At 48.9% G+C, this 24301-nt stretch overlaps 2 protein-coding genes across 5 annotated transcripts in view; one reads left to right on the forward strand and one right to left on the reverse strand.

Annotated features, from left to right (window-relative positions):
• Positions 1-296: 296 nt before the first annotated feature.
• LOC125685447 (keratin, type II cytoskeletal 80-like) lies at positions 297-15878 on the reverse strand. 2 transcript variants are annotated; one of them, XM_048928501.1, is made up of 9 exons: positions 15210-15878; positions 11614-11828; positions 6432-6492; positions 5324-5419; positions 3151-3315; positions 2543-2668; positions 2226-2446; positions 1800-1855; positions 297-1709 (listed from the first exon to the last, which is right to left on the reverse strand). In XM_048928501.1, exons 1-9 carry the CDS (start codon positions 15522-15524, stop codon positions 1507-1509), a joined length of 1458 nt encoding a protein of 485 aa, XP_048784458.1. In that variant the 5' UTR covers positions 15525-15878; the 3' UTR covers positions 297-1506. The 2 variants fall into 2 exon arrangements, with proteins under 2 accessions (XP_048784458.1, XP_048784457.1); XM_048928500.1 differs by having other exon boundaries at positions 297-1712.
• The window catches only part of LOC125685446 (keratin, type II cytoskeletal cochleal), a 34122-nt gene continuing 14394 nt past the window's right edge, over positions 4574-24301 (forward strand). The window contains exons 1-2 of one of the 3 annotated variants that reach the window (XM_048928497.1): positions 4574-4648; positions 6892-7009. The gene's annotated coding sequence lies outside the window, so the exon portion shown is untranslated. Of the gene's footprint in view, positions 4649-5328; positions 5403-6891; positions 7010-8547; positions 8656-24301 lie in introns of those variants that run through there. The other 2 variants (XM_048928498.1, XM_048928499.1) reach the window with 2 other exon arrangements.

Genomic DNA, 24301 nt, shown 5'->3' on the forward strand with positions numbered 1-24301 from the left:
AACTGAGCAAGGAGAAGCTCAGAGCAGGGTTGGAGGAGCAGCTTGGTGCCCCTTGCAGAAACGCATCATCTCCTGAAAATGCTCTGTGCCCAGTGGGGAGCTCCCCAAAACTGTGGCTTCATATTTGCCATTCCAGCCCCATGCTCGTCTCCCTGAGGATCTGGACCAAGCAAAGTGTCTGGGAAGCGATTTCAGCTTTGTGTGGCTGTGAGGCATTAACCAGAGTTCTCAACCCTGGCAGCTGAGGAAGGAATTGCCATTTCAGGTGGGTTATGGTAGGAAATGCAGAGAAAACCACGAATGCAAGCTGTCCACGTGTCACTCAGTACTTTATTATAACTCTGGAGAGCAGGTGTGCTGGTTATGTAGATGCTACAGTCATTGTCTACCCTACAGAAACATGGAAACGCTGCGATGCACTCAATGGAGATGCACCATGAGACTGATAGCAGCTCCTGTGAACTCAGGTGGGGCTACTTGGCAGTGATTGAGGTCAGAGCCTGGCCTCATGAAGGAAAATACTGCAGGGCTCTGCCTGTGTCAGTGTATAAGAGGGACACAGCAGTGCCTGTACTGAGGCCAGGACTGCAGCTATAGAGTTGGCCCCAGAAGCTTTGGTGCAGCATAGCTGGTGTGCATGAGCTGGAGTCAGCCAGGTAAGATGAAAGCCACTACAGAAGTGCAATAAATACAAAGACAAGTCCTGCTTGTTTTAGTTAGATGGGAACCAGAGACCATCCCATTTCTAGGACCTAGCACCATTACATGTGAAGTCTGGAGTGCCTTTAGGGGCAACAGGCAGAGATGCTCTCTCTTAGAAAGAGGTGGCTTATCAAAATAAAAGCTGAAGGAGTTTTAGCTTTAGTGGCATGGGAAAGAATGAGGGGCCACCCAAAAGGCAGTTAAATTGGCTAAACGCTCTGAAGTAGGCAAGGATTCCCAAATAGAGCCAGCATGTTTGTCAGCAGACGTGCAAATACAGATGTCACAAATTCACCTGGCTCAGGTTGATTGCCCCCATCTCCCCCAGCTCTGCTTGGAAGACTTGGAGCTGCCTTCCATTGAAAGCCACATCAGTGAGCACCTCTTGGACATGTACAGAACAGAGACAGATCAAAAAGAATGGTTTTGTAATACTGGTAAAGAGGCTGGGCTGATGGCTACTGTGTTAAGAGCTTGTGTAATAATACTTTCCCCTCCTGGCAAACTTCTATAGATAGATCTCAACGGTTATGAACGCAGGTCCTCTCTGGAAACAGACCTAGAGAGGAAGAAGATGTCAGTATGGTTTCATACAGGAGAGGTTCTAAAATCCTGGGATGATTTCTGCCTGTAACTAGTAACAGAGATGTTAACTGGGATGCTGTGAAGATAAAAGGGACAGCATGGAGTGGATTCCCATCCTTCAGCCCTTGGACATTGGCTTGAGTTCGGGAAAAAGTGCTCTGGCCTCATTTGCCTCCAGGTGCCATTGGGTCTGGTTTGTGCTGTGGGGCTCCGTTTCTTCTAGGAGCATTCTTGAGTGAGCAGGGAGCTGAGCTTTGACCGGGCACTGCAGGTGTAGGGATCATCTTCAGGTGCTGCCAGGTTGTCACTGTGGCTTCTGGAGAGCAGAGATTTTGTGCAGCCTCCGTTCAGCTTCATCTCACCATTGGCGCTGCCTTTTCCCCTGGCAAACAGCTTGGAGTTCCTTAAGGTGCTGGCAGAAACTGCTGGGTGAGGGAAGATAAGAGGGGATGAGCTTAGAAATGTTTTATTTATGCTTCATTTCACCATTCTGTGTGAATAAAACCACTTACAGTGCTTTGGTCTGGAGTGGACGGTGCTGATGACTGTGGGTATTGGTGACTCCATGCTGTGAACATAAGGAGAGAATGTGAAGATGTGTGTTAACACCTGCAGTTCCAGAAAGGTGTGGAGGGCTGGAGTTTGGCTCATGAGAGCTGGGCTGCATGGGCAGAGTTAAAAGCATGGTTGGGTTGGGAAGGCTGACTCAACAGCATCTGGGCAAAGCAGTGTTAGAGAAGCGCTGGTGCTTTTCAGTCTGAAGGGTTTAAGGAAAAGTTCAGAGCAAAAGACAGGGCTGAGCTGTATGGGCACTTCTGGGATTTGCTCTTTCTTTAATCAATCCTTCAACAGCAGACTCAAAGCATGGGGTGTCTGCTTTCTCCCTAGGTGTTTGGTGCATCCCTCCCACTGCTCCGGCGCAGAGAAGCCCACCTCACCTGCTTTCCTCTCCTTCCACCAGCTTCCTGTAAGTGAGGATCTCCAAATCCAGGGCCAGCTTGATGTTCATCAGCTCCTGATACTCTTTCACCAGGTGAGCCATATCCTCCTTGCTCTTCTGTAGGGCTTCTTCTAGCTTGACCAGTTTGGCTTTGGCATCCTTGAGGGCCGTCTCACCATGCTCTCCTGCTTCTTTGATGTTCTCCTCTAAGTACAAGCACTGGTGTTACAGAAGGAGAGAAAGCAACAGAAGCATTAGGTGTGTTGTAGTTTCAGATCTGCCTGTCAGAGCTTTGTCACTCACCCCAGGACACACCTGGCTTTTTTGGGACACGATGCAGGACCTCAGCTTCTGGATTTGGATGTTCAGGTCTGCAATCTCCCGTCGGCTGTCAAGGAGGTGACCCCCATAGGTGGCTGACTGGGTGTTCCCTTCTTTCAGCTGCGGGGAAGATGAAAGCACGTGTTATCTCTTGCTCCTTTGCTGTAGCAAAGGAATCTAGTAAGTTTCCCACTGCCCCTGGGGAGAAATGCCTAAACAGGGGAAGAAATAGCTGGTATGTGGAAGGATTTAGGACTCGTTCTTATAGTGTCTTCTAGTATTGTAGGAACACACTGTCCATTGGTGTTCACCACATTCTTGCTCTGTTTGGAGGAGGTACCAGAGAAAAAACATTTGCATCCTAAGTGGGCCAAGTTACCACTAGACAATGATCTTGCCTTCCTCAGTTGGCAGTGTGGAGAGCCTCAGGCTGTGAAACTCCTGATTTACACACATGAGTTAGAAGGGATTGATCTAGGTTAGCACCCTGTCCCTCCTTCCATTCCCAGGTGTGGTGTCTCTCCACATCTTGCTGAGTCTTGTAGTTTCTTTTTCCCTCTTCTCTCCTTCCTCTCCCCATACCAATCAGATAAGGGACATACCTTCCTCCTGGTAAGTGCTTCAGCCTCCTCCCAGCTCCGAAGAGCCAGGGCTTCGTACTGAGACCTCACTTCTTCCACAATCCTGCTCAGGTCAAGCTTGCATGTGTTGTCAATTCCCAGTACAACAGAAATGTCCTTAATTTCTGTCAGCAGCTCCTCAAGTTCCTGAATAGCAGAGAATAGAGGTATCAAGTGTTGAACAAAGCTACTTGCCACAAGAGAGCTGAACTCTGGCAGATCTGATGTTCTGAGCCAGGCAAAGTGTCTTCCTGATATGCGGTGTGTGGATGGGGAGACTTTGTAGGTTTTTATTCTCTTAAATTCTGAATCTGGTATTTTTTTCCCCTTAAATTCAGGCTCAGGCTATGATATGGATTTAGGACCTTTGGGTAACATATGTTACTTGTCCAACAAAATGTTGTATTTGCACTTCATCAAAAGCAGGTTAATTGCAGGTGATGCTTCAGTATCTATTGCTGTTCAGATGGTGAGCATATCTGTGCAGGGCAAGAAATAGGGTGTTGTTAGTGGTTCTGCTCCTAGTGCTTCCAGAAAGATGCCTTTACTCAGCTCTGCTTCAGTATCTACGGAGGCAGATACTGCCACTTCTGTTGTTACAGTCTGCTTTGTGTCTAGGAAGATAAGGGAGAATGAAGACCCTTCTCTGAACACATCCATAGTGGGCAGAGCTGCTTCTGTATGCTGGAGAAACTCAAACCAGCCCTGGGGGGTGACAAACAGGCATGCACAAGCTGTGCTATCACTGACTCGAGTATTTACTCTTGATAGCTGACTCGGTCACAAAAGGAGTCAGACAATGATGAATGCAGTGAACCTAAAAAAGACCCTTCATCTGTGCCCGTAAACTGCACTGCTGGGTAGTTTGTATCCTGACAAGACAGGACCTGATGCCTTGCACCAAGCAGGTACTGTACACGTTCACTTGGCAGCTCCCCCAGCCTCAGACTGCTCCAGCAAAGGTTCACCCCTATCAGTTTCACTGCAGTTTCTTCTGATTTGCACCAGTGTGAATGGGAGCAGCATACACCTCTCCCCATCTTTGCTTTCATCTCAGTGTTTTTTGTTCTTCCCTTTTGTACTGCTGCTTCTAATCTCTTAGAGAAACACCTGTATGCCTTGTTTGCCTTCCCTTCCCCTGACTGGGAGACAAAGAGCACCCTGATGTGGTGATTCATGAGGAAAAGGTACCCCACTGATTTTACAGAGAATTGGATTATCAGTGCACTTTTTCCTAGCTGTTATTAAATCCTTGTGCTTCCTTGTTAATGTTTGAGCATGGCAGTAGCTATATGAGAAAACTCACGTGTGTTGCTAAAAAGAAAAGGGGGAAAAAAGATAAAGAGGACTGAAGCTGGGGTGCTTTTCTGATTCATACTGACATGCTGTGAGCAAATCTGTCCCACACTTCCCCCTGCATTCGCCCCTCTGCTGGATATGCGTGCCCATGCATTGATGGCAGTCAAAGCAATTGATGCAGGTGAGGAAATGACTGATGTGAAAATCAGCTTTGGAGGGGAGGAAAGGAGAGGTGGGAGGTGATTTCTTTCCATGGAGGATGTGTTTAGAAATAGTGCAGGCTGCTGCTAAGAACAGCAATATTGGACCTAGAAGAAATCAGACCTGGAAGATGGAAGCATCCTGGTATTCTGTGTAGGATCTGATATCCCACTGCTCCTGAAAACTGCTTTGCACCAGGAGTGATCATTTTAGAGAAATCCAGGCCTCGTGCTTGGAGGTGTTCTAGCACAGTTCTGTTAGTGGGCAGGTCATTCTGCTGCTCCCTGCCTCAGTTTCCCCACAAAAGGCAGTAGCACTCCTCTGCCAAGCATTCTAATTGTTTGTATTGGTAGAATTCTGACAAACCATTAGTATTCCCCAAACACTGCCAAGCCTGCTTGGTAGCATTTTACAGGCTCTGAGTAAGTGGCTGAAATCACATCGCTGTGTTTGAGGAGATGCAGGCATGCTGCACCCTGTGGGCTTATTTAGATGCAGTATCCTTCCTGCCCTTGGTGAAGTAATCTCAGTTTGGTGCAAATTGGGAACAAAGCCCTCTCTGTATTGGAGCTATCTGCAAGAAAAAAAGCCTTTTTTTTTTTTTTTGTTTGGCCTTGCCTGTGTGCCAAGGCCAGCCTCCCAGCTGCATTCCTACCTGCTCATAGATGGTTTTCTTCAGGTCCATCAGCTCTTGGAGCCCGCTGAGTTTCACCTCCAGCTCCGTTCTATGCAAGGTACTGGCATCTAAATCCTGCAAAAGATGTATTAACAAACAGCTTGAGTGTATGAATGAATAACTGGAGAAGTCCTTGCGGCTGCCCCATCATCTTCAGCAACGTTCTGCCTGCTGTGTTGTGCCTGGCACACATGGAGCTGCTCTATGAGCACAGAAGCTCCTGTGTGATTTCAGCTCTGCACTCTTTGTTTCACTGCTTGTTTTTGCTTTTTCTTCTTTTTTTCTTTCTTCTTTTTCCCCTTAGGTGAGAGCTTAGGTGCAAGTCTGCAATGGAAGGGTGGAGAAGGAAACAGGCAGGGCTGGTCCATACCCACTCATCTTTTGTTCACCACAGAAAGCAAGGGTTATTGAAAACTGATGCTGTCCACAGAAGTCACCAGAACTGCCCCTACTGGCTGGTGGCTGCGTCAGGGAAAACATGCAATTAGCCATAATGATCATTTGTGGAGAACATTTCCTCTGCCTAATAATATCCTGCATTCCTACACCTTGGATTATTATTATTTTTTTTAATATAACGACCGTGCACAAAGCCTTCCATTTGAGCTGATATTCAAATGCAGCTCCTCCTGGGACGGGATGTTTGTGCAGGGTGTGGCTGCGCAATGTTTTGTGGAAACAAAAGCAAACACATTTATCAATTTCCAGCCTTTCCCAACCCGTGCTGTCATTCAGAGAGAGTGCACAAAAGAGAAGGAGAGGATTGCCTTGCAGGGTTCTGAGGTGCAGTGTGGCTCTGCCTGACCCCTATGCTCCTGCCATGAGCCGTGGGGCTTTTCTGTAACCACAAGTGGCCCGGATTCCCTTATACTCTCCCTGTTGAAATGGTGACCTTGTTTACCACGCTGCTGTCTTCCTCAAGGCCTTACTGCCCTACAAAACCTCTGTGGTTTGAGGGCTCTCGTGCTTCTGGGCAGCTCTGGACTCTCCTGACTGATCCTGGACCACGCTGCCTCTCTCAGGCTGTTCTGTGACTGCAGGGCTGGTGTACAGACCATACAGATGCAAAGCTCCTCTTGTCACTCACCTTCTTGAGCTCCATGAAGGTGTATTCCATGCCGCTGCAGAGGCGAATCTCATCCTCATATCTAAAGAGAAGAGGGAAAAAAGCAGACAGAAATTGCACAAGCCGGTCAGATGCTTCAGATTGTCTCGTTGGCCCCCAAAAAAGCATTGGCATATAGGCTTTCTGCTTTTACCATCTCATCCTATTTCCTTCAGAAGGTGCGAGATATCTTAGATGTGAACGTCTGGACAGGAGAGAGGGCAACAAGCTCCCACATGCCAGCTAACACCATTAGCACCTTCAGCCTGAAAAACCCCAGAGTACAGAGCAGGTAGCTTTAACACAAATTTAATTTGAGGGCTAAGCAACCTCAGGATACCTCACAGTCACCAGAGAGAGAGCAGGCACTGTGAATTGAGGTATGGTGAATTGTTCTCTGTGAAGCCCAGGTTCTCACCCCAACTCTTTTTTTCTCTTTCAGATATCCTCAGCATTTAGTTTCCAATGTCCGAAAAGCTTCTCAAAGGAGGAAGCTTTGGAATATGTAAAATCAAGAAAACAAACCAAGAAAACAGACTGCATCATGGCCTATCTTAAATGTAAGCACAATTTATGGAGGAACAGAGGTTGTGATAAAGCATTTCATTGAAAACATTGCCTGCAGAGCAAAAGGTAACAAAAGCCAGATGGGACAGGGTGGAGTGCTAATATCCAGCAAAGGAACCAACCCTGAAGGTGTTTAGAAACAGGTTTGATAAGGACTAGGACAGCAAAGACTTGGTCCAAGGGCAAGCATGTTTCCTGAAGGCTGGCAACAGAGCCAGGAGGACAGTTCAGGGAATACACCAGCCCTTTGGGACACAGAGTCTCTTTTGGGCTAGATCTGTGACCAGCAGGTTGGTTGACTGGCTGTGCAGATACCAGGAATTTTGTGTGATGGGTGCAGGGTGCACTATAGGAATGCTGGTTCTGCTGAGAATGGAGGAGGTGGTTCTCTTAGAGAAGCCCTAGCTTCCCTGCTCTTCTGTGACACCTCCAGCTCCTCTTACCCAGATGTGCTCAGAGCATTTCCAGGCTGGGAATTAAATCTTTGAGTGCTACTTAAAGATGTCATCAAATTGGTATGGGGAAGGCTGAGACATTTAGGAATCAGGTGAAATGGCATCTCCTAACAGAGAGATGATAATGAAATTAGGAATGGCAGCCATTCCATGGGCAGACAGAGATGGGACAAAGTGGGAATAGCTTTAAACTAAAAGAGGGGAGGATGAGATAGGATATAAGGGGCAAATTCTTTACTCAAAAGAGGCTAAGGCCCTGGCAGTGCTGCCCAGAGAAGTGGGGGTGCCCCTGAAGGGGCTCAGTGCCATGGATGGGGCCCTGGACAGTTGATGGAGGGGTGGGAGCAGCCCAGGGCAGGGAGTGGGGCTGGGGGAGGCTTAGAGTCCCTTCCAACCCAAACCACTGTATGATTCTATGCTTGATTCTGTTCTTTGGCGGTCAGGTGTGCATCACTCCAGTTAGAAGTGAGCCTTCTGTGCTGCTTCCTTACCAGAAAGAGGGGCTGAGCGTAGGGGCTCTAACTGGAGTGATGCATATCTTGCTAGCTAAGGCAAAGAGAGGGTGAGTTTAACACCATGGGGTACCTAAGAGGAACAAGCATTGGGAATGCAGCCAGGAGATTTGCAGGGCAGAAGGGATACATCCTGTTCAGGAGCTGATCTGGAATGTCAGAAACATCTCCCTTGAACTGTTGCTCTCTCCACAGAGGGGACAGTGAGGGCACAGAAGGATCTGAGTGTCACAGGTCCTACAGTTGGGCACTTCTGAGGTTCCCCTTAGGTACCCCATGGTGTTAAACTCACCCTCTCTTTGCCTGTTCTTATAAGGCTAGGCAGCTAGCAAGATTTACCTGTCTGGTTTTTCTGCTCCATAGCTGGAATGTTAGCTGTGTTGCCAGTAACTATGTACCGAGCTTAATTACAGCCTGCCACTCTTCCTTCATCCTCATTGCATCTCAGCCCAATCCCAGTCTGTCCCAGCCTGCCAAAGCAGCTTCAACGCATTGCCAGGCGCTGACATAATCTCCCATGTGGAGCAAACAACGCTCCTGACTGAAAGGGGAGCAGGCCAAGCCAGCCCGACGCGCTCACCACACGGCTCCAGAAGGACCTGGCAGCCAGGAGGTGACTCACATGGAGATGGAGCCTTCTACAAACACATCACAGCATTTATCTCCTTCAAGGTAATCCTCAAGCAATCATGCATGAAGGTATAAATCCATCCTATGTCGCTTTAACAGCACTCAAGATGGGCGTCTGGTCGCCTTGGGCTCCTTCTGGAGTCAGTGGAACAAAATCAGAGTTGAGCTGAATCTCAGGCAGGCTACATGTCTCTCTGGATGTACCTTCAAGGCTATCTTAGGGTAAAGATACAGTGGTGGGATGATCTGAGCCCAGCAGCATAGAGCTGCATCACTGTGTCTCCTGCAGAGCAAGAAAATGGGGTAGGGAGCAGCTGAAAACCAGCTGTAAGGATTGAAGGTGGAGGAGTGCTGACTGACAGCGTTCAAGGGGAAAACCTGATTATCACAAACTCTGACTTTTAGACCTGGCCCCTCTGAATGTTGTTAACTCTGTATTTTCCTGCAGTATTTCTCCAGTCCCATCCCAGAGTTGCTCAGCATGCAAAAACTCTGTGCCTTCTCATTCACATGGATTTTTGCATGTGCAAATTGCCCATGGGGAGCTGAAGCAAACTCTGGGCAGTCACCCCTACCTGAGTATGTTTCAGTTTTGGCACGATTTCCTAAAGAAGCAGCATTTGAGACCCTGTGTCAGACTTTAACCCTCTCCCTTGTCCCCTCTCCATCCTCTTCTGTCTTTGGAGCCATGACAACAGATAGCAGCACTGCTCAATGGCAACCAAAGGAGGTTGGAAGAAGTGGAAGCATCCCAGCTCGCTAAGTCTCCTATGTGTTTTTTGCAAAGCTGTCCCTGAACAGAGGGAAAAAAAGACAAATTGGAGTCTTTCTGAGGATACTGACAGGCAGATTTTACATGTGAGCTGTTGGGCAGCAGCTTGTTTGCCTCGCCACTGAGTGCACAGTGCTCTATGGAGGTGCCACAGCAAGGACAAGTGGATACCCATTTAAAATTGGTAGTGGAATTCCTGCCTTTTGCTTTTCCCAAAATATTTCCCCTGGGAAAACAAACCTCTGCAGGAGCTGGAAACCTCCAAAATTTGCATGGATTAAGCAGCCCATTTACTCCACAGAAAAAAACAACCAGGCAGAGGCAGTCTTCTTGACTTGCAGGACTCAACAGAGCTGGTGTGGGTTAGCATGGGGCTGGAGCATTGCCCTGGGAAGCTCAGCAGAAGTAGCAGTGCTCTCCCCATGGATCACCAATGGCTGCAGGCAGCACGGTGGGCTTTTGCTGTGGCAGAAATCCACCTGGATTTCTGCTGCCTGATAATACTGTGCGTGTTTGTATGCTGTGTTTTTATCCCCTGTGTGCTGGGTGGGATGTGGGCCCTGTTCCTCGAAGCAGTTATGATTTCTGGATTTCTAGCAGCATAGCATCTCTGCCTCTTCTGCTCCTCTGTCCAGCTAGGCTTAAACTGTCCAAGATCTCTGGAGGTCCCTTCCAACCCCTACAATTCTGTGATTCTGTGATTGAATATTAGGGGGAAATACACAGCTTGTTTGCATAAATACCTCTGCCCTTAAGAAATCGGGTTGAGAAATAACAATATTAATTGCCAGATGTGGGCAATTAGTAAGTTAATTTGAATACAAATAGAAGGACAAACTGGGAGAGCAGATGGATTTGGCTGATCTGATGTCTCTCCACAAGCCTGCCTGTTTTTCTGACTTACGGAATAAACAAAGAAGGGTCTTCTGTAAGTACAGAGCCATTGCTTCCTGGGGATGTGCAAGGAGGAGCAGGAGCTCCACAGAGGTATGGAGGTCTTAAAACCTTTTAGGATAGGGAGTAAATGGTGCAATCCCTATAAGGTCTTTGATCCCAGTTCAGGGTTGCTGTCTGTCAGCAGAGCAAGCGTCAGTGATTCCAGGACTTTAAGTGAAACCAGCATCTCAAAGCAGGAGCACTCATCACAAGGAATTTAGGGATTTGCAGTGCATCATTTCTAGGTCAGGAACCAAACTCCTAATTCCATGTCCTGCTCTGCCATCAGCTTGAGTAAGTTTAAGTGCTGCCCTGTTCTATCTGTCCATAAGGTCCTTCTGGATACCTTTATGGAGGTATCAGTCTTTCCCCTGATCTGCAGACGTGTTGAGCAGCTGGTTTAATCAAAGCCTGCAAAGATCACCGAGATCCTTGGGCTAAGCTCTCTGGAGAAGGGTGCTGTCATTATTCACACATCACATCATGCATCAGGAAGAGGTGTGGGCTGTTATTTCAGATGTCTGTCAATGCCAGCAGAGGGGTTGGCCCTTAGCTTTGTTGTTCTGTTTTGACAGTGCCCACAGGTGGGTCCTCCTCACTGCAAATCAGCATGAAAGTACCAGAGATCCTGTGTAGGCAAATGGGTGTAACTGGAAGGGAAAGTATCTAATTGTGGATTCATCTGTGTGGTATGCAAATAACACCGATAATAAGGAAAGCATTGTTTTCTTAAATGAGCCGTGGTGCATCTCAGATGTTATCTGAGGATCTCAAAGCTGTTGACAAAAGCAGCAAGAAGCCCTCTGCAGCCAGTCCTCTCAAACTATCATCTGCCTCAATAAGTTCTGTCCAGAGGTTTAGGTTAGGGTTGGGTTAGAATTTAACCTTTTGGTGAAAACAGAACTTTGCTTTAATTTCTGGGGGGAGGAGGAGGAAAAGAGAGGCAGTTTGTTAATGCTAAGGGGCCCAAATCCATAGATTGGTCTGGGGAGAAAGCTTTGGTTTGTGATAACAGTATGGAGGATAACTAATTCTTTGTTTTATTGGCTATCATTCCTGGTAGTATTATTTCCTGTGCTCTGACCTCAGATGCCCCCATACTTTCTATAGGTTACTTTCATCTCTAGTTAGGAAGAGGGTAGGAAACCAGCTTCTCAAACATGCTATCCTCTTTTTCTCTGGGAACAGCACTCACTGCTTTCAATCAGTGCCACACTGCTCCTTGTCCCACAGCTTAACCAGCATCTTGCAAACATTCCCCCCTCATACATGGAGCCACGTTGGACACCTACTTGCTTCGGAAGTTATCCATGGTGCTCAGGACCTCTGTCAACTCCGACTCGAGATTTTCCTGCTCATAGTTGAGTGCCTGCATCTCTTGATTCATTTTGCTCATGTACTGATCGTAAATGGCCTTCATGTCTGATTCGGAGTGGGAATTGTCTTGATCCTTCAGGAAGTTCCACCGTGTCGTCAGGATCTTGTTCTGTTGCTCCAAGCGTTGGACCTGATAAAGAGATTGCAGAGACCTCAGTAATTCTGACAGCTCAGCAAAACGCCTCTGGTCTGGAGACCTCTGCAGCAATGAAATGTTGCTGAGCTTAGCTGAGATCTCCGGGTAAGAGCAAAAAATCCCCTGAAGATCCAGAGCAGAGGATGAATACAGGGGCTACAAAGGTTTTATGCATTTCATGCTGCTTAATTTCTTAACAGATCACATTCATGTGAAAATGAAGAAGCATCTCATGTTAAGTCACTGAAAAAATAAAAGCTGATCTACACTGGTCCCCTTTGCCTCCAAACATATTGAGATAAAGGCTGAAAACCCACTATGGCTCATGCCCAGATGTCTGGGGTGAATTGAATTCTGATTTACTGCCTCAGAGTGGCACAAATCACTCCCCTCTAATCTGTAGGATTGCACCATGGTGAAGCCTGAGCAATGAATCACAGTCTTGGTTTGTATTGCAAAGCAGTGTAGACGAGAACTGTGGGAGCTCTACAGAATAACTGAAATAATGAGGCTCTGTGTGAGGTCTCAGAGTGCCTATCTGCTAAGAGAGGATACGTTGCATTCTCATCCACCCACTATCCAAATCTGACACTCTTCTTTCCTGATGCTCTCCATTCTGAAGAATCATGCTGAGCGTTCAACAGTTTTCACGTTCAAAGCTCTTGACTAATGTTAATTAATTATTTAATCATCACCTCTCCTCATTGCTCTGTGAGGGAAACCAAACTCCCTCTGACACATTTTGGCTGCGAGTTCCAAGCTGTCAATTGCCTTAACTCTGTCCTGGAGATGATTCAATGCTGATATGAGTTCATCTGTGCTATGAGGAAGATGCAGCATCACCAGTACACTGTATAGTGAGAAATGGGGTACAAGGGCTATCAGGCCTCGATCTCCTCCTTGGACTTCAGTTTTGGCCAGGAGAACAGCAGTGAATCGGTGAGACAGAGTGCTCAGGTCTGAGCACTGCACAAATATGGAAGGGATTCCCAGCTTCTCATCTGAACAGAGGGCAGCCAAGCAAAGCAGCAATGCTCAGATGCTTATAGTTGAGTGTGTGTGTGTGTTAAGGTCTTCTAAGTCTTGCTGTTGGAGACCTACTCCTTCCTTACAGCATAACACGTGTCCATAGACATCAAGTTGGGAGTTTGGTGACTGGCTGCTTTGTCCTGGCACAAAAGCAGCATCATGCTGTGTGTGCGCGCATGCGTGAGGCCAGGCAGCTCAGTGGCATGAGGAAGTGGCCACTGGGGCTACCAGTAACCAATTGGGCCATTTGTTCTCTCCATCTGAGGCATCTTCAGGATTGCACAGCGGGACTGTGGTCAGTGGGGCTGGGATCAAACTGTGGGGTTGGATGTAGAGAACAGCCTCTCATTTTATGGCAGCTTTCCCATTTGCTGCTAGAATAGTCAACGTTTGCATTGGCTGCTGTTCCAAGTCTCTCCCTGACCCTCAGATGAAGTCTTGGTTCCTGACTTTGCTCCTGATGGTTTGTTGCTCTTTTTTCTCTACCTAAATCTTTAGTTTTTACCCTCTTCCCAAACCATACCCACCCACCAGGCTGAACTGCTTTCATCCTGTCATCTTGCGTGGCATCCCGCTTCAGCAGAAATCCTTTGTAAAGTCATGAAATGTGAGCTTTGTAGCAGAAGAATCGCTCAAATCGAGCCTCATTTCCTGGAAGAACAAACACAGAAGTGACCAAAGCTTGGACCTTGGAAACCTCTGCATCTGAGCTGCTCAGGGTGAAGGTAGAGCTTCAGGCAGGGACTCCATCACTTGGCTGTTGACTGTCTCCCACTTGCACATACCTGGATCAGATGAAAAGACAATACTAGCAGATCTGGAACAGCCTGCTGGAAACCCTTCAACAGCAAACTCCTGCAGTTATTGTTGTCAATTATCCGAGGAATTAGCAGCTCAGGCTTCAGACCATCTGAATTCCTGATTAAAAAGACAAATTCTCTGCGACGAGGAAGTGTCATTAACTTTCTTCTGGAATGAAAGCCTGAGGCAGGTGGCTGAAATTTCCCACTTATGTACCACTTGAAGCTGCAGCCTTCAAAGCTAACTGCAGAAGCTGCAGGTGCTGAAGTCAAAGCCACTTAACTAAGGAGGCTTATTTGTATCTTCTGTCCATCAGGCCCTGTAATGCACACTTATCAGCAGGTCACCAGGTTGGGTTTATCAGGAAATCTAGAGGCTGTCACTTCTTCCATCTCCATCTGTGTGGAACAAGCTGGTGCCTGTGGTCAGGCTCACGTACATTCTGTTACTGTGTGGGCTTCTCTCATCTCCCCTGCCCCCATCCTCTCACCCAAGGTCTGGTTTCTGAGCAGGGCTCAGTACACACACACAACCCTCAGCCTCGTGTTCTGGGTGGTTGAAGGACCAGGGCTGTAGCACATGCAACTCATCACTCTCCAGGTGATTTCCAAACCACTTGTTCTCCAAATCCAGGCCAAGATCAGCGCTTAGGAAAGCAGAGCTGCAAAGGCTGCTATGTTCCTCCGTGCAGGGTCAGCCCCTGGCATTGCTGTACACTGTTGGCACGTGGAGATGTGGTGGGTGCACAGCTCTTCGTTGGGATGGATACTGGGAGAGGTGGATCCCCACCCCCTCCTTTCCAGCATGAGGTCAGGTCCTTTTAGAGATTGACTTAAAGATAATAGTAGTGAAAAAAAATAAAATAAAATCCCAAGCTGTAGTAGCTTGGCATTGAGTGCCGGTATTGTAGACTGCAGTGAAGCAATCCTAGGAGATTACCATCTGTTTACAGAGCACCAGGGCTTTGCAGAAACCTGCCTTTGCTGGATGAGTTGTTTTCCTTTGAGAAAAATCTTCTGCCTTCTCATGGCTCTTTTAAGAGATGAAAGCGACACTTTCTTGGCTGAGCGTGCAACCCCTCGTAGTGCAAACCGCAGAGGAGGGAGGTGGGTGGGGGGTATCCCTTGCCCACCACGGAGCTACAAAGATGAATTTCCAGCTGTCTCTCTGCAGCCAGGGAGGAATTCGAGCAGCCACTGTAGTCAGCGTTACTGCCCATGGCCATAAGTCCATTGCACACCAAGGCCTGCTCCATCCATATCCCTGCTGCTCAGGCAGGAAGGTCCCTGTCCCTGCTGTGCTGACCAGCACAGCACAGGAGAGGCATGAGCTGCTGACCACAGCCGTGGCCCAGCTTCACCTAGAAGTGATGGTAGCCCTTGTGCTAAGAGATAGCACTGAAGAAATATCTAATTGGGCAATTAGTCTCACATTCGGAGCCTGGCAGTGGTTCACTGGAGGCCTTCATGAGCCTCATGGCAGTGTCTGCATCCACTTCCCCACCACCACCACCAGCATCCCCATCCCCACAGCAGCTCCCCTTACCTTCTCAATCAGGGTCACAAACTGGTTGTTGAGCAGCTTGATGTCCTCCTTCTCCTGCTCTCGCACAGCATGAAAGTCGGTGTCGATGTCAAGATGCACGGGAGGCAAGAGCCTGCCATCAATGGAGAGGTAAGAGGAACTCTGGTACCCACCATCTCCATGAAGGGCCCCACAGCTGGGGCTGCTCACACTGCTGGGACTGCAGCGGCCCAGGCTCTCCGGGGACGTGCTGCCTGCTCTGCCTTGGCTCATTCCCCCTGATGCCTCCCAGGAGCAGAGGGAGCCACTGCTGAAGGCTTTGCAGGGGTTAGTCATGCTCAGCTCGTGGCTCTGCAGCTGAAGGGGAGGAGAAAGGAGGTAGAGAAAGAAAAAAAGAAAAAAAAAAAAAAAAAAAATGAGGTGAAGTTTTCTTGCTGTTACTGCCTCAAAGGGAAGGAGAGCAGTGGCACGCTGAGCAGCTTGGGCAGCTAATTCCTGTCTCCTCAGCTCGTGGGTTGGCTAATAAATTACAAGCACCTGTTCTCCTATGTTCATTAAACGGAGGAGGGTGTAACCGTTGATGTAATCCAGATCAACCTGTTGGCTTCTCTTTTTTTTTTTTTTTCTTCCCTCTCTCTGTACCCTCCTTTCTTCAGGAGCTTGTTTGTGTGGTGAAGGCATAGGCATTCACAGCAAAAACAAATCACTCCCAGGTAATTCGCTGGGCCCTGAGCAGCTGCTTTCCTCGTCCTTAAATGGTGAAGAAAGCAAGCAAAGGAGCTGGGCTGCAGCAGGCAGGGAGCGCAGCGCTGAGTAGGGCTGCAAGCACGCACCTGGGTCATGGAGTCTGGGCTCAGCCCTCTTGGGTTTCCAGCCAAAGGAATTGTGGCTTTTTTTTTTTTTGCTAATAGAATGAAAGAGCTGAGGAAATCATAAAGGAAGGCTCTGAGTTTGCTAAGGGTGGGTGTTTGGAGAATGCTTTGTGAGCTCGTTGGGTTAGAGGTGTTGGTGGTTGACCGCAGAGAAACTCCTGATGCTCTGAGTGTTTGGATACGGTGGGTCTGCTTTTGGGTCCCCTTAGTGAGTTGAGGTTATTTGGTCCAACAGAAACGTAGGCGTTCAAAATAGATGCCAAATTGGATCCCAGAAGTGTCCGTGCCCCTCTGACACCTGCGTGTCCCAAAAGCCCTTTAAAAGCAAACTCTGGAGACACCAAAAACCACTCTCTTTTAATAAATTCTAGCCTGCCAAGGTGGCACGCCCTGAACTACTTGTTTGGACCTAGGAATAAACCAGCATTGGACACTGCTCTCTTGAAAGTGTTGAAAGTGTTTTTCAGCTTTAATGCAGTTTCTCGTGTGAAAAACGAGGACAGAACACCTACTTCTGCTTCCTTTGCTTTATTAACATTGTGATGCTTTCAGAAAAGGGGATGGTCTTCTCTGGCCGAAAGGTGGAATTTCCATTCTGTGGGAAAGCTGCTGCTTTACGGGCTGGTTGGAAGGTGAGCTGGGAATTTCCCCACCGAGTGAAGTGGGAGAAAGCTTGGGTCTGTCGCAGACTTGCTCCAACAAGAACTGTGTCTGATGGGGGTGTAGTTTCGGTCTTGTAGAAGACTTCATAAAGAAGCTGACCCATTCCAGTAGGATTTAACCTTTCTTCAAGCACAGTTTTGGTGTTTGGCCAAGGACAACGTCCTCTGCCCATCTGACGCTTCCTTGGGTGATACATTTGAATATCGAGTCCCTCGCTTGGTGGATCCTTGTCAAAACTTCCCAGCTTAATCTTGAGGATTTTAAGGATTAGAAGGATGTTTATGGCTGGGAGGTGACTCGTGGCTCTTGCAAGGTGAGGTGAGATATCTGCCTCATCACAGGCTGCTTGTGGCTTTGCGGTTGCAGGCACATCGATGTTCCTGATTAGCATCAGGCCACAGGGTCACCTGGCAGGTTCTTTGCTTCATCTGCTACTGAGCACCAGGGCTCCTAGGAATGATCACTCCAAGGGAAGGAGATAGTTCCATTGCTGGTTCCATCTAATAGCGGCTAGGAGCTGGGCTGGATGCTAGCATGCTTCTGTTTTGCAATATCCCGGGAAGGACTGCTGCAGGGAAAGCGCTGCTGCTCATTGCATCAGCAGCCACATCTCCCTGAGCATCAGTTCCTACTGCTTTCTGCTCCACATATCAATTCTTTCTTTCCCCCATTATCTTTTCCTTGAAATGACATTTGTAACTTTGGATCCAGCCTAAGAGTGTATCTACTTTGGCTGAAATGGCTTCACCCAGTGCAGAATGGAAGGGTTAGAAACCCAAACAAAACACTGTGACCAGATTTAACTGTAATACGTTGTTTAGTGCCCTCTGAGTCCTGCTTTCTGCATAGGGTTACATACTATATCCCTTATCCCCTCTGTCAGGTGTTGCTCAAGTGCTGAAGGATGCTGAAGGAAGATGGTTTAGGATTAAAGCTGACTTTACTGCTCGGAAAAGGTGAGGTGGAAAGCTATCTTCCAGTGGCAGCAATGGGGCCTCTCCATTCTGAAATGAGCATTATAGCTCTGCCTCCTTCCAGAAGGATGGGTAGAGTTTGCCATAACCTTCTACAGCAAATGTTTGCTTTCTAACCTCTCTTTTCTAGGTGCCAAGCTCCTGTTGTCCCACCCATTAGGCAGTGGGGTGAGATGGAGACCCAAGCTTGCACCTTTACGGGGAGGCAGTGCTGGGTCCCAGGGAACCTTAATTTCAGTCTAACGAAGGCAATGCTCAGCAGCCTGTCCCGATTCTCAGATGCTGCTGCTTGCTTTTTGGTATTTTGGGTGCTCTTAATGCAGAAACCCGCTACCCTCTGTTGTCCTTCCAAGGATGGAGAATGGAGATATGCTTTGCATGGTGGCAGCCGAAGCCTTGCTGCATGTTTCTCCCCCTTGCTGTCCTCCCTGCCCTATGGGAGGGGCAGTGTTGAGTCAGGCTGTTTCTCCCCTTCCTGCTGATGTTCTTGATGCTCCTCCTTGGCCAGGTATTTGGTTCAGTTTGGAGTGGGCTTGCTCTCCAAAATCTAGCTTTGAGATTAGGCGCCAGCCTTCTTGTCTGCATGGCAAAACAAGCTGAAAAAGGGTGGGAGAAGAGAGGAGAGTGGAGAAAGCTCTGGAGGATGTGGTGAAATTTTCGGCCACCTCCAGGCAAACTGCTGTGTCCTCCTGCAATACCATGGTGGTATTCCTGGTCCCGCTCATCTCCTGATCCATTGGCACTCAGGAGTCACCATTCAAAGATGCCAAGCAGTCTGAGGATCTCCCGTTGTGGGGACATCTAGAGCAAGGCAATGAATTCCTGGAGTTTGCAATGTGGTTGTTTGGTAGGTTGAGGTTTGGGAGTGGAATGGGGTGACTTAAACCACAGAAGAGTCACTTGGGGATGCTTAAACCTCTGTGCAGACAAACCTGGAGTTCCCTTGGTGCATGGAGATTTATCCCAGCTGCTTGGAAAAGCACCTTGTAGGGTTACTGGCTCAATAAGTATATGCACGGAAGAATAATTCATTTATCAAAGCTCCCTAAGTAATTGCTGTTCATTAAGCATGGCTAACGTATGAAGATTAAGCAGCGAATCAGCGCTTGCCTTGAGGAATCAGAGTGATTAGGGTTAAGCAAGGCAGGGACAGGGCTTTGGGGCTGAGGAGGTAATGAGTGGGTCAGCAGGACGCGTTTGGGCCACGCCAGGCACGCGAGGAGCGTCTGCAGTGGGAGCTGTGTGTGTTCAGCCCAGTGACACATTGCAGGGGAATGGCTGATACTGCGGCCATGGGGCAGAGGAGCTGCAGTTCCTGGTTGCAGAGCTGGGGTTGGTCCACCAAGGTAGAAAAAAAAAAACAACAAATGAAGAAAAAGAAGAGAGAAGAAGAGAGACCCTAATTGCCTGTGTTACATTTGGCTGCTGGGTCCCATCTGAGCTGCTTGGAGGCTGCAACAGACTCTCGAGGTAGATGTGGGGCTGCAGCAGGCTCTGGAGGTAGATGTTGAGCTGCAGGAGGCTCTGGATGTGGGACTGCAGGCCAACAGTGAAGCTGGTTTGGTGGTGGGGGTTTTTGATCTCCCTGGGAGATGAAACTGAGGAGAAGTGCTGCGTCTGTGTCACACACATTGGGATGAGGCACTGAGGCTGGGGAGAGAATTAACCCCATAATGGGGCTTGGTAGTGGCTGGGGCTACTCTTCAGCCTTACCCAGCTCCTATCCTTCCCCCCCTATCCACCTGTCCAGTGTTACATTTCCATTCTCACCATCTCTTTTCACTCCTTTCTGTGCCTGCCCAGAGCTGTCCACGTCCCCTTCTTCCTTCCAGCCCGCTGCCCCTTTCATCTCCTCTCTGATTTCTGACTTCATGGCAGGAGCAGAAGCTCTTGATGCCATCTAAATCGCTTCCCCCAGAAGAGACGTCACCTGCAAAGAATTTACAGAAGGGTTTGGAAGGCAGGATGGGACGTGCCCCAGTTTGCTTTGCGCTCAGGAAGGTTTCCAGCCCATCTGCTGCTCACGTAGCTTCCAGGAAATTTCAGGTATTGAGAAAAAAAAAAAAAAAAAAGGACTAATTAAGAGGTGGTGACATCATTCATTTCTGCTCCAGTGCTGCAGCCTCTTCCCTTCCCACAGCGGTTGGATGATAGTGTCTGTGCCCGGGGCTTTCCCCCAAGCAGCTGCATCCTATCATCTCCAGCATAAAGGGGTTTGGTTTAATCTTAGAAACCGCTGCTTTTGCTATCAGGTGAAGTCTGTGAACCTGCTTGTCTCCTTGGCTGTGCACCCAGCCTTGTCCCAGTGTCTTTCAGCCCACTCATAAGCTGCGCTGGGAGCCAGAAGGCTGCCTGGCTCTATGTTACCCCGTCCTGTTATTTGCCAAATGGTTTCTCTTTTCTTTGTCCCTGCTTGTAAAAAGAATGTGAATGAGACACACAGTGCAAGGATTTACTGCTTAGTGTTTCTCAATCCACACTTGGGCAAGTGAGTTTGTTCCTTTTAAGCAGCACCCAGCATCCACCATTCTGATTACGATCTGGCTCTGCGCTCTTGTGTCACTTTTAATTAGGCATTTTGTTTTTGCATTGTGTGTCATTCTCACATGGTTCGCAGCATGAATGATGATGTATTGTGTTTCGGTTGGTACTGCGAGCCTTCAGCAGGTAATGAGGTTGTGAGGATATTTATGAGGCCCTGTACCTGTTTTGCAGCATTTAGGTTCTGAGGCTAAAATACACAGAGGTCCTTATTGGGAGACAGAAGGCACCTAAGGCATCAGGGTAATAGCTGGTAGGTGGGCATCTACATTGGGAATGGCAGAAATCTGCTGTTTTGCCCAAAAATGGGGATCAGTGGCTGTGATCAGAACAATCTCAGCCTGCTGCAGCTTCTCCCTTAAAATCAGCATTGCAGAAGTGAGCTCAGAAATTCAAAGCAAGCCAAAATAACCCGATGGCACTGAGGCAGGATGGCTTTGGGGATGCCTTGTCTCTATGCAAGGACTGTGGCTCTTGCTCCTTGTGTTCTCAGGTGGGAGCCTCAAGCTGGGATCAGAGCATGGCAGAAGAAGAGGACGGTGTCATGGCTGTTAGCACAGTGAGGGGCCACTCAGCTGTCAAGTCCCCAAAAGATCACAGTGGGAGCTGCTTATATGCCCTCCCCAGTGCCTCTTTGCCCCCTCACTTGCAGCTGCTTTGTGCTTTGGCAGAGGCCCTGCGCCCAATCCCTCAGGAAAAAGGCCCCTTCTTGCTTTTTACCAGCCAAACTCAGTCTCTCACTTCCCACCTCATGCCACCAACACCTTTCTGGAAGCAATGCACAGCAGGTGTTTAGCCTCAAAGCCTCAATGCAACTTTCCTCAAGGTGCTTTGTCCTGCTGCACACTCCTTGCATGATGCAACCCTACACTGCACGAGAGCTGCACAGCACAGCATGCTCAGCTGCAGCTCAGTGCTGCATTGCTGCAAGGGGCAGTTGCTGCAGGCATGGCTTTGGTGCTGGGTTACCCCTTGGGCTTTCCTCTTAGCACTTCAGCATGCTGTCTGGGGCCGCCCGCTATCCTCATGCGTGCTGCACAGACCCAAGTGAGCACGGCCTCATCTTCAGGAGGACACATTCTTTAGGATGCACGTGCAGCAGCCCCGTGTGTCTGCACGTGTTTGCATTTGTCAGGACTGGGCTGGTGCTAAGCCCAGCAGGAAGCCTGTAATCCTGGCGAAATCTGGTACCCGATCTGATTCACCCTGAGTTTAATTCCTGAGGTTAAATTCTACCCAGCTGATTCATGCCTGGTGAACGCAGGAAGCTGGGAGCCTGGCTCTGCCTTGCACGGCCCCTAAGGTGTCTTTATAATGGCTGAAATTCTGCTCAACCCCTTTGCTGCAGCTGAGGGACCGTGCAGCCCATGTGTCTGCAGGAGCAACGCATCTTCAGCATCACGGGGAGCAATCTCACTCCTAGCACACGCAGAATAGTTCTTCCTTTTGCCCCATTTCTGCTCAGCTGCTCTCCTCTCTCGTGGCAATCATGTGCTGATGGTTGAGGCTGGTTTGGGGTTTGCCAGGGTGTGTAGGGAGGAGGCCAAGTGGGTTTGGGTCTGGAGGAGCTGATTCTGAGCAGCAGCTCTGGATCTGTACAGCGCTGCTGGTCCTGATCTTCCCTCCCCTCCTACAGACCTCGTGTGAGACAGCGTGGGCATGGGGAGTTAATTCTGATCCTAATTACTATTGTCACCGCCGAATGCATCGATCATGGCGCTGCGCAACGCCCTGCCCCACCCTCTGCTGCCATCAGCACCAGGGCTGGGCTCTGTTGGGTCCAAGGCTGCTAGTCCTGCACTTTGCTCTCACTGGAAAACATGAGGCCCGGCTACCAGCTGCAAAAGAACCAGAGGAAGGGAGGGAGAAGGGGTGCACCTTCCTTTTGGAGTTCATTGGGAAGCTGCCACTTGGGAGTTGTGGGTTAAAAGTGGAGGCTGGAGTGTCATTATGCAGGGGTTTTGCTGTCTGGGGGATAAACAGCAGGATAAATATATAAAATGCCTCCCCAGCATGGCAGGTGGTAAGCACCGAGCCTAAATCCTAGGAATTTCTGTGTGTGCAATACTAGGAAAAAGCACTTACATCCCTCTGAGAGCAGAACTGGCCCCTCTGTAGGCAAAGGTTATCGTCTCATCTCTGCGATTACAGCCGTAATAAAACACTCATAACCAATTAATCATTTGAATGTTATTTACCTTTGTCTTTCAGCTGTGACTCATCCGTGGGGAGATCCTACCCCTCCCTTTCACCCAACCCCCTCCTCACCTTTGCCGACTGCTTCTCTGCCTGCCTTTCACAAAACTGCTCTGATGTTCCAAAAATTGGGCTGAAAGCTCCTGCTATGCGCAGTGCTGCAGCTCGATGTGGGAGATGTCCCCAGAGCTCCTCCAGGAGCAGCTCCCTCCAGAAACCCAACTGCTGCAAACTGCCCACTGCAGCAGCACAGTTGGCTCCAGATCTGATGGGGTTTTTGCAGTCCTATGTCCTGAAGATTTAAGCAGGTGCTGATGTGATACGCGATGTGCTTAGGGAACAGAGGGAGGTGGTGCAGCTCTGCCTCTCCCACGGACTTCCTGCCTGCAGGACGGCTTATCTGGAAAATACTGCACGCAGATTTGTGTTGCTCTTCATTATTTTTCTTCCTTAGGAGAGTTCGTTAGGCAACAGGTCTGTTTGGACAGCTTTGATTTTGCAAAAGGTTTCGGAATTCGTAACTGGGGCCAGAGGCTGCCGAGCCGCTTTGTTCGGTGCAGCCACAGGGGTGCAGATGGTTGTTTGTCTTGCGGCAGCTATTAAGACACCCAGTCGTTGTTCTTAATTACGTTGTGCCAAGGGCTGTACAAACAAGGGTGCATGGGGATGGCTGTCATGTTGGGCGCTCGGTGCTTTGGGAGTCCTTAATCTCTCCTGAACCCGGAGGTGGAAGCTGGTGTCAGCTGGCGTTGTGCCACTGGCTCTGCCCAAGCTGTGTCTGAAGCACAGTTTTGATAAGGGCATTTCTTCTTGATGACTGTGCATAATCATTCCTCTCCATCCCCGCTCCATTCACTTGGCTTCAGTTACGATGGCATTATCCTTTAACCTAGACATGAATCAGGCCCACAATTCCCGTAGTAATGCAGAGTGCCATTGCGCTGCGTTGCCTGCTGTGAATGGCGTGCTTTGCTTTGCAATTGAGTCAATTAAAAGAGGAAGACAGGGAGATCTCACACTGCGAGCAATCTCATTGCCACAGGCTGTGGTGGCAGGAATGGGTTGACCCAAGGAATGGACCAGCAGAGGGGAGAGAGGTCATAAGCAGCAGATCAATGTGCTGGGCAAGATGCAATTTGGGAAGGGCTAAGCGCTGATGGCTATAGGAGTATGGCTGGGAGGATGGCTGTAATTGCCCTGGGTTTGTGTGCTGCCCAGCGTGTGTTACTGGCTGAGATAGGTGACTCTGATCTGCCCCAGCCCCCCTCTGTGCTGTGGGTTTATGCATAGAGCTCAGCTCAGCTCTACCACCGGGAAATGGAACAGACCCAGAGATGCAATGGGCCGGGCTCGTAGCTCACATGTGATTTTCTGGGGTCAAAATGTGGGTTTTCCATTCTCTCCTGAGGTGTGCCATCTCCAGAAAAGCTGAGCCTGGCACTGCCAGGATGGAGAGCTGCAGTGGTTTTGTTTGTTTGTTTTCCTTCAGGCTTCAGCTGCGGGAGCAGCTCTCAACTTTCATGTAAAAAAATTATCCGTGTAATTATGATTATACATAATTATAGCTATATTTATACTTATTCCTTCATGATTTCTTGTAATCATAAGATCTCGTAATTTGGGGGAGAGGGGAAAAAAACAGCTTTAAGTGCATGTTAAGGAGGCTGGAGAGAGAAGAAAGTCCATAGCTCAAATGCTTGCATCGTGCGTCAGGCGTGGGGAGCCGGAGCTGCACTGCACTGTGTCCCCAGGACGGATCCCATGGGCTGGGTTTGCTTGTTTGTCCTGGAGCTCATGGCAACGCAGCTCCCTTGGCAGCAGCTGCAATGCTCCAGGTGCAACTGGGGCAGGAGGTACACAGGGCTGC

This window comes from Lagopus muta, chromosome 28 (genome assembly GCF_023343835.1).
Source record: "Lagopus muta isolate bLagMut1 chromosome 28, bLagMut1 primary, whole genome shotgun sequence".
NCBI classification, from domain to species: domain Eukaryota; kingdom Metazoa; phylum Chordata; class Aves; order Galliformes; family Phasianidae; genus Lagopus; species Lagopus muta.

Bases quoted from the DNA above. Each gene is read 5' to 3' on its own strand.
- LOC125685447 (XM_048928500.1), bottom strand. From the start codon at position 15,524: ATGACTAACCCCTGCAAAGCCTTCAGCAGTGGCTCCCTCTGCTCCTGG. The intron at 11,829-15,209 runs GTAAGGGGAGCT...TCTCTTTATCAG, and splicing joins TTGTGACCCTGATTGAGAAG to GTCCAACGCTTGGAGCAACA. The intron at 1,856-2,225 runs GTGAGGTGGGCT...TTATGTTCACAG, and splicing joins GTGGAAGGAGAGGAAAGCAG to CATGGAGTCACCAATACCCA.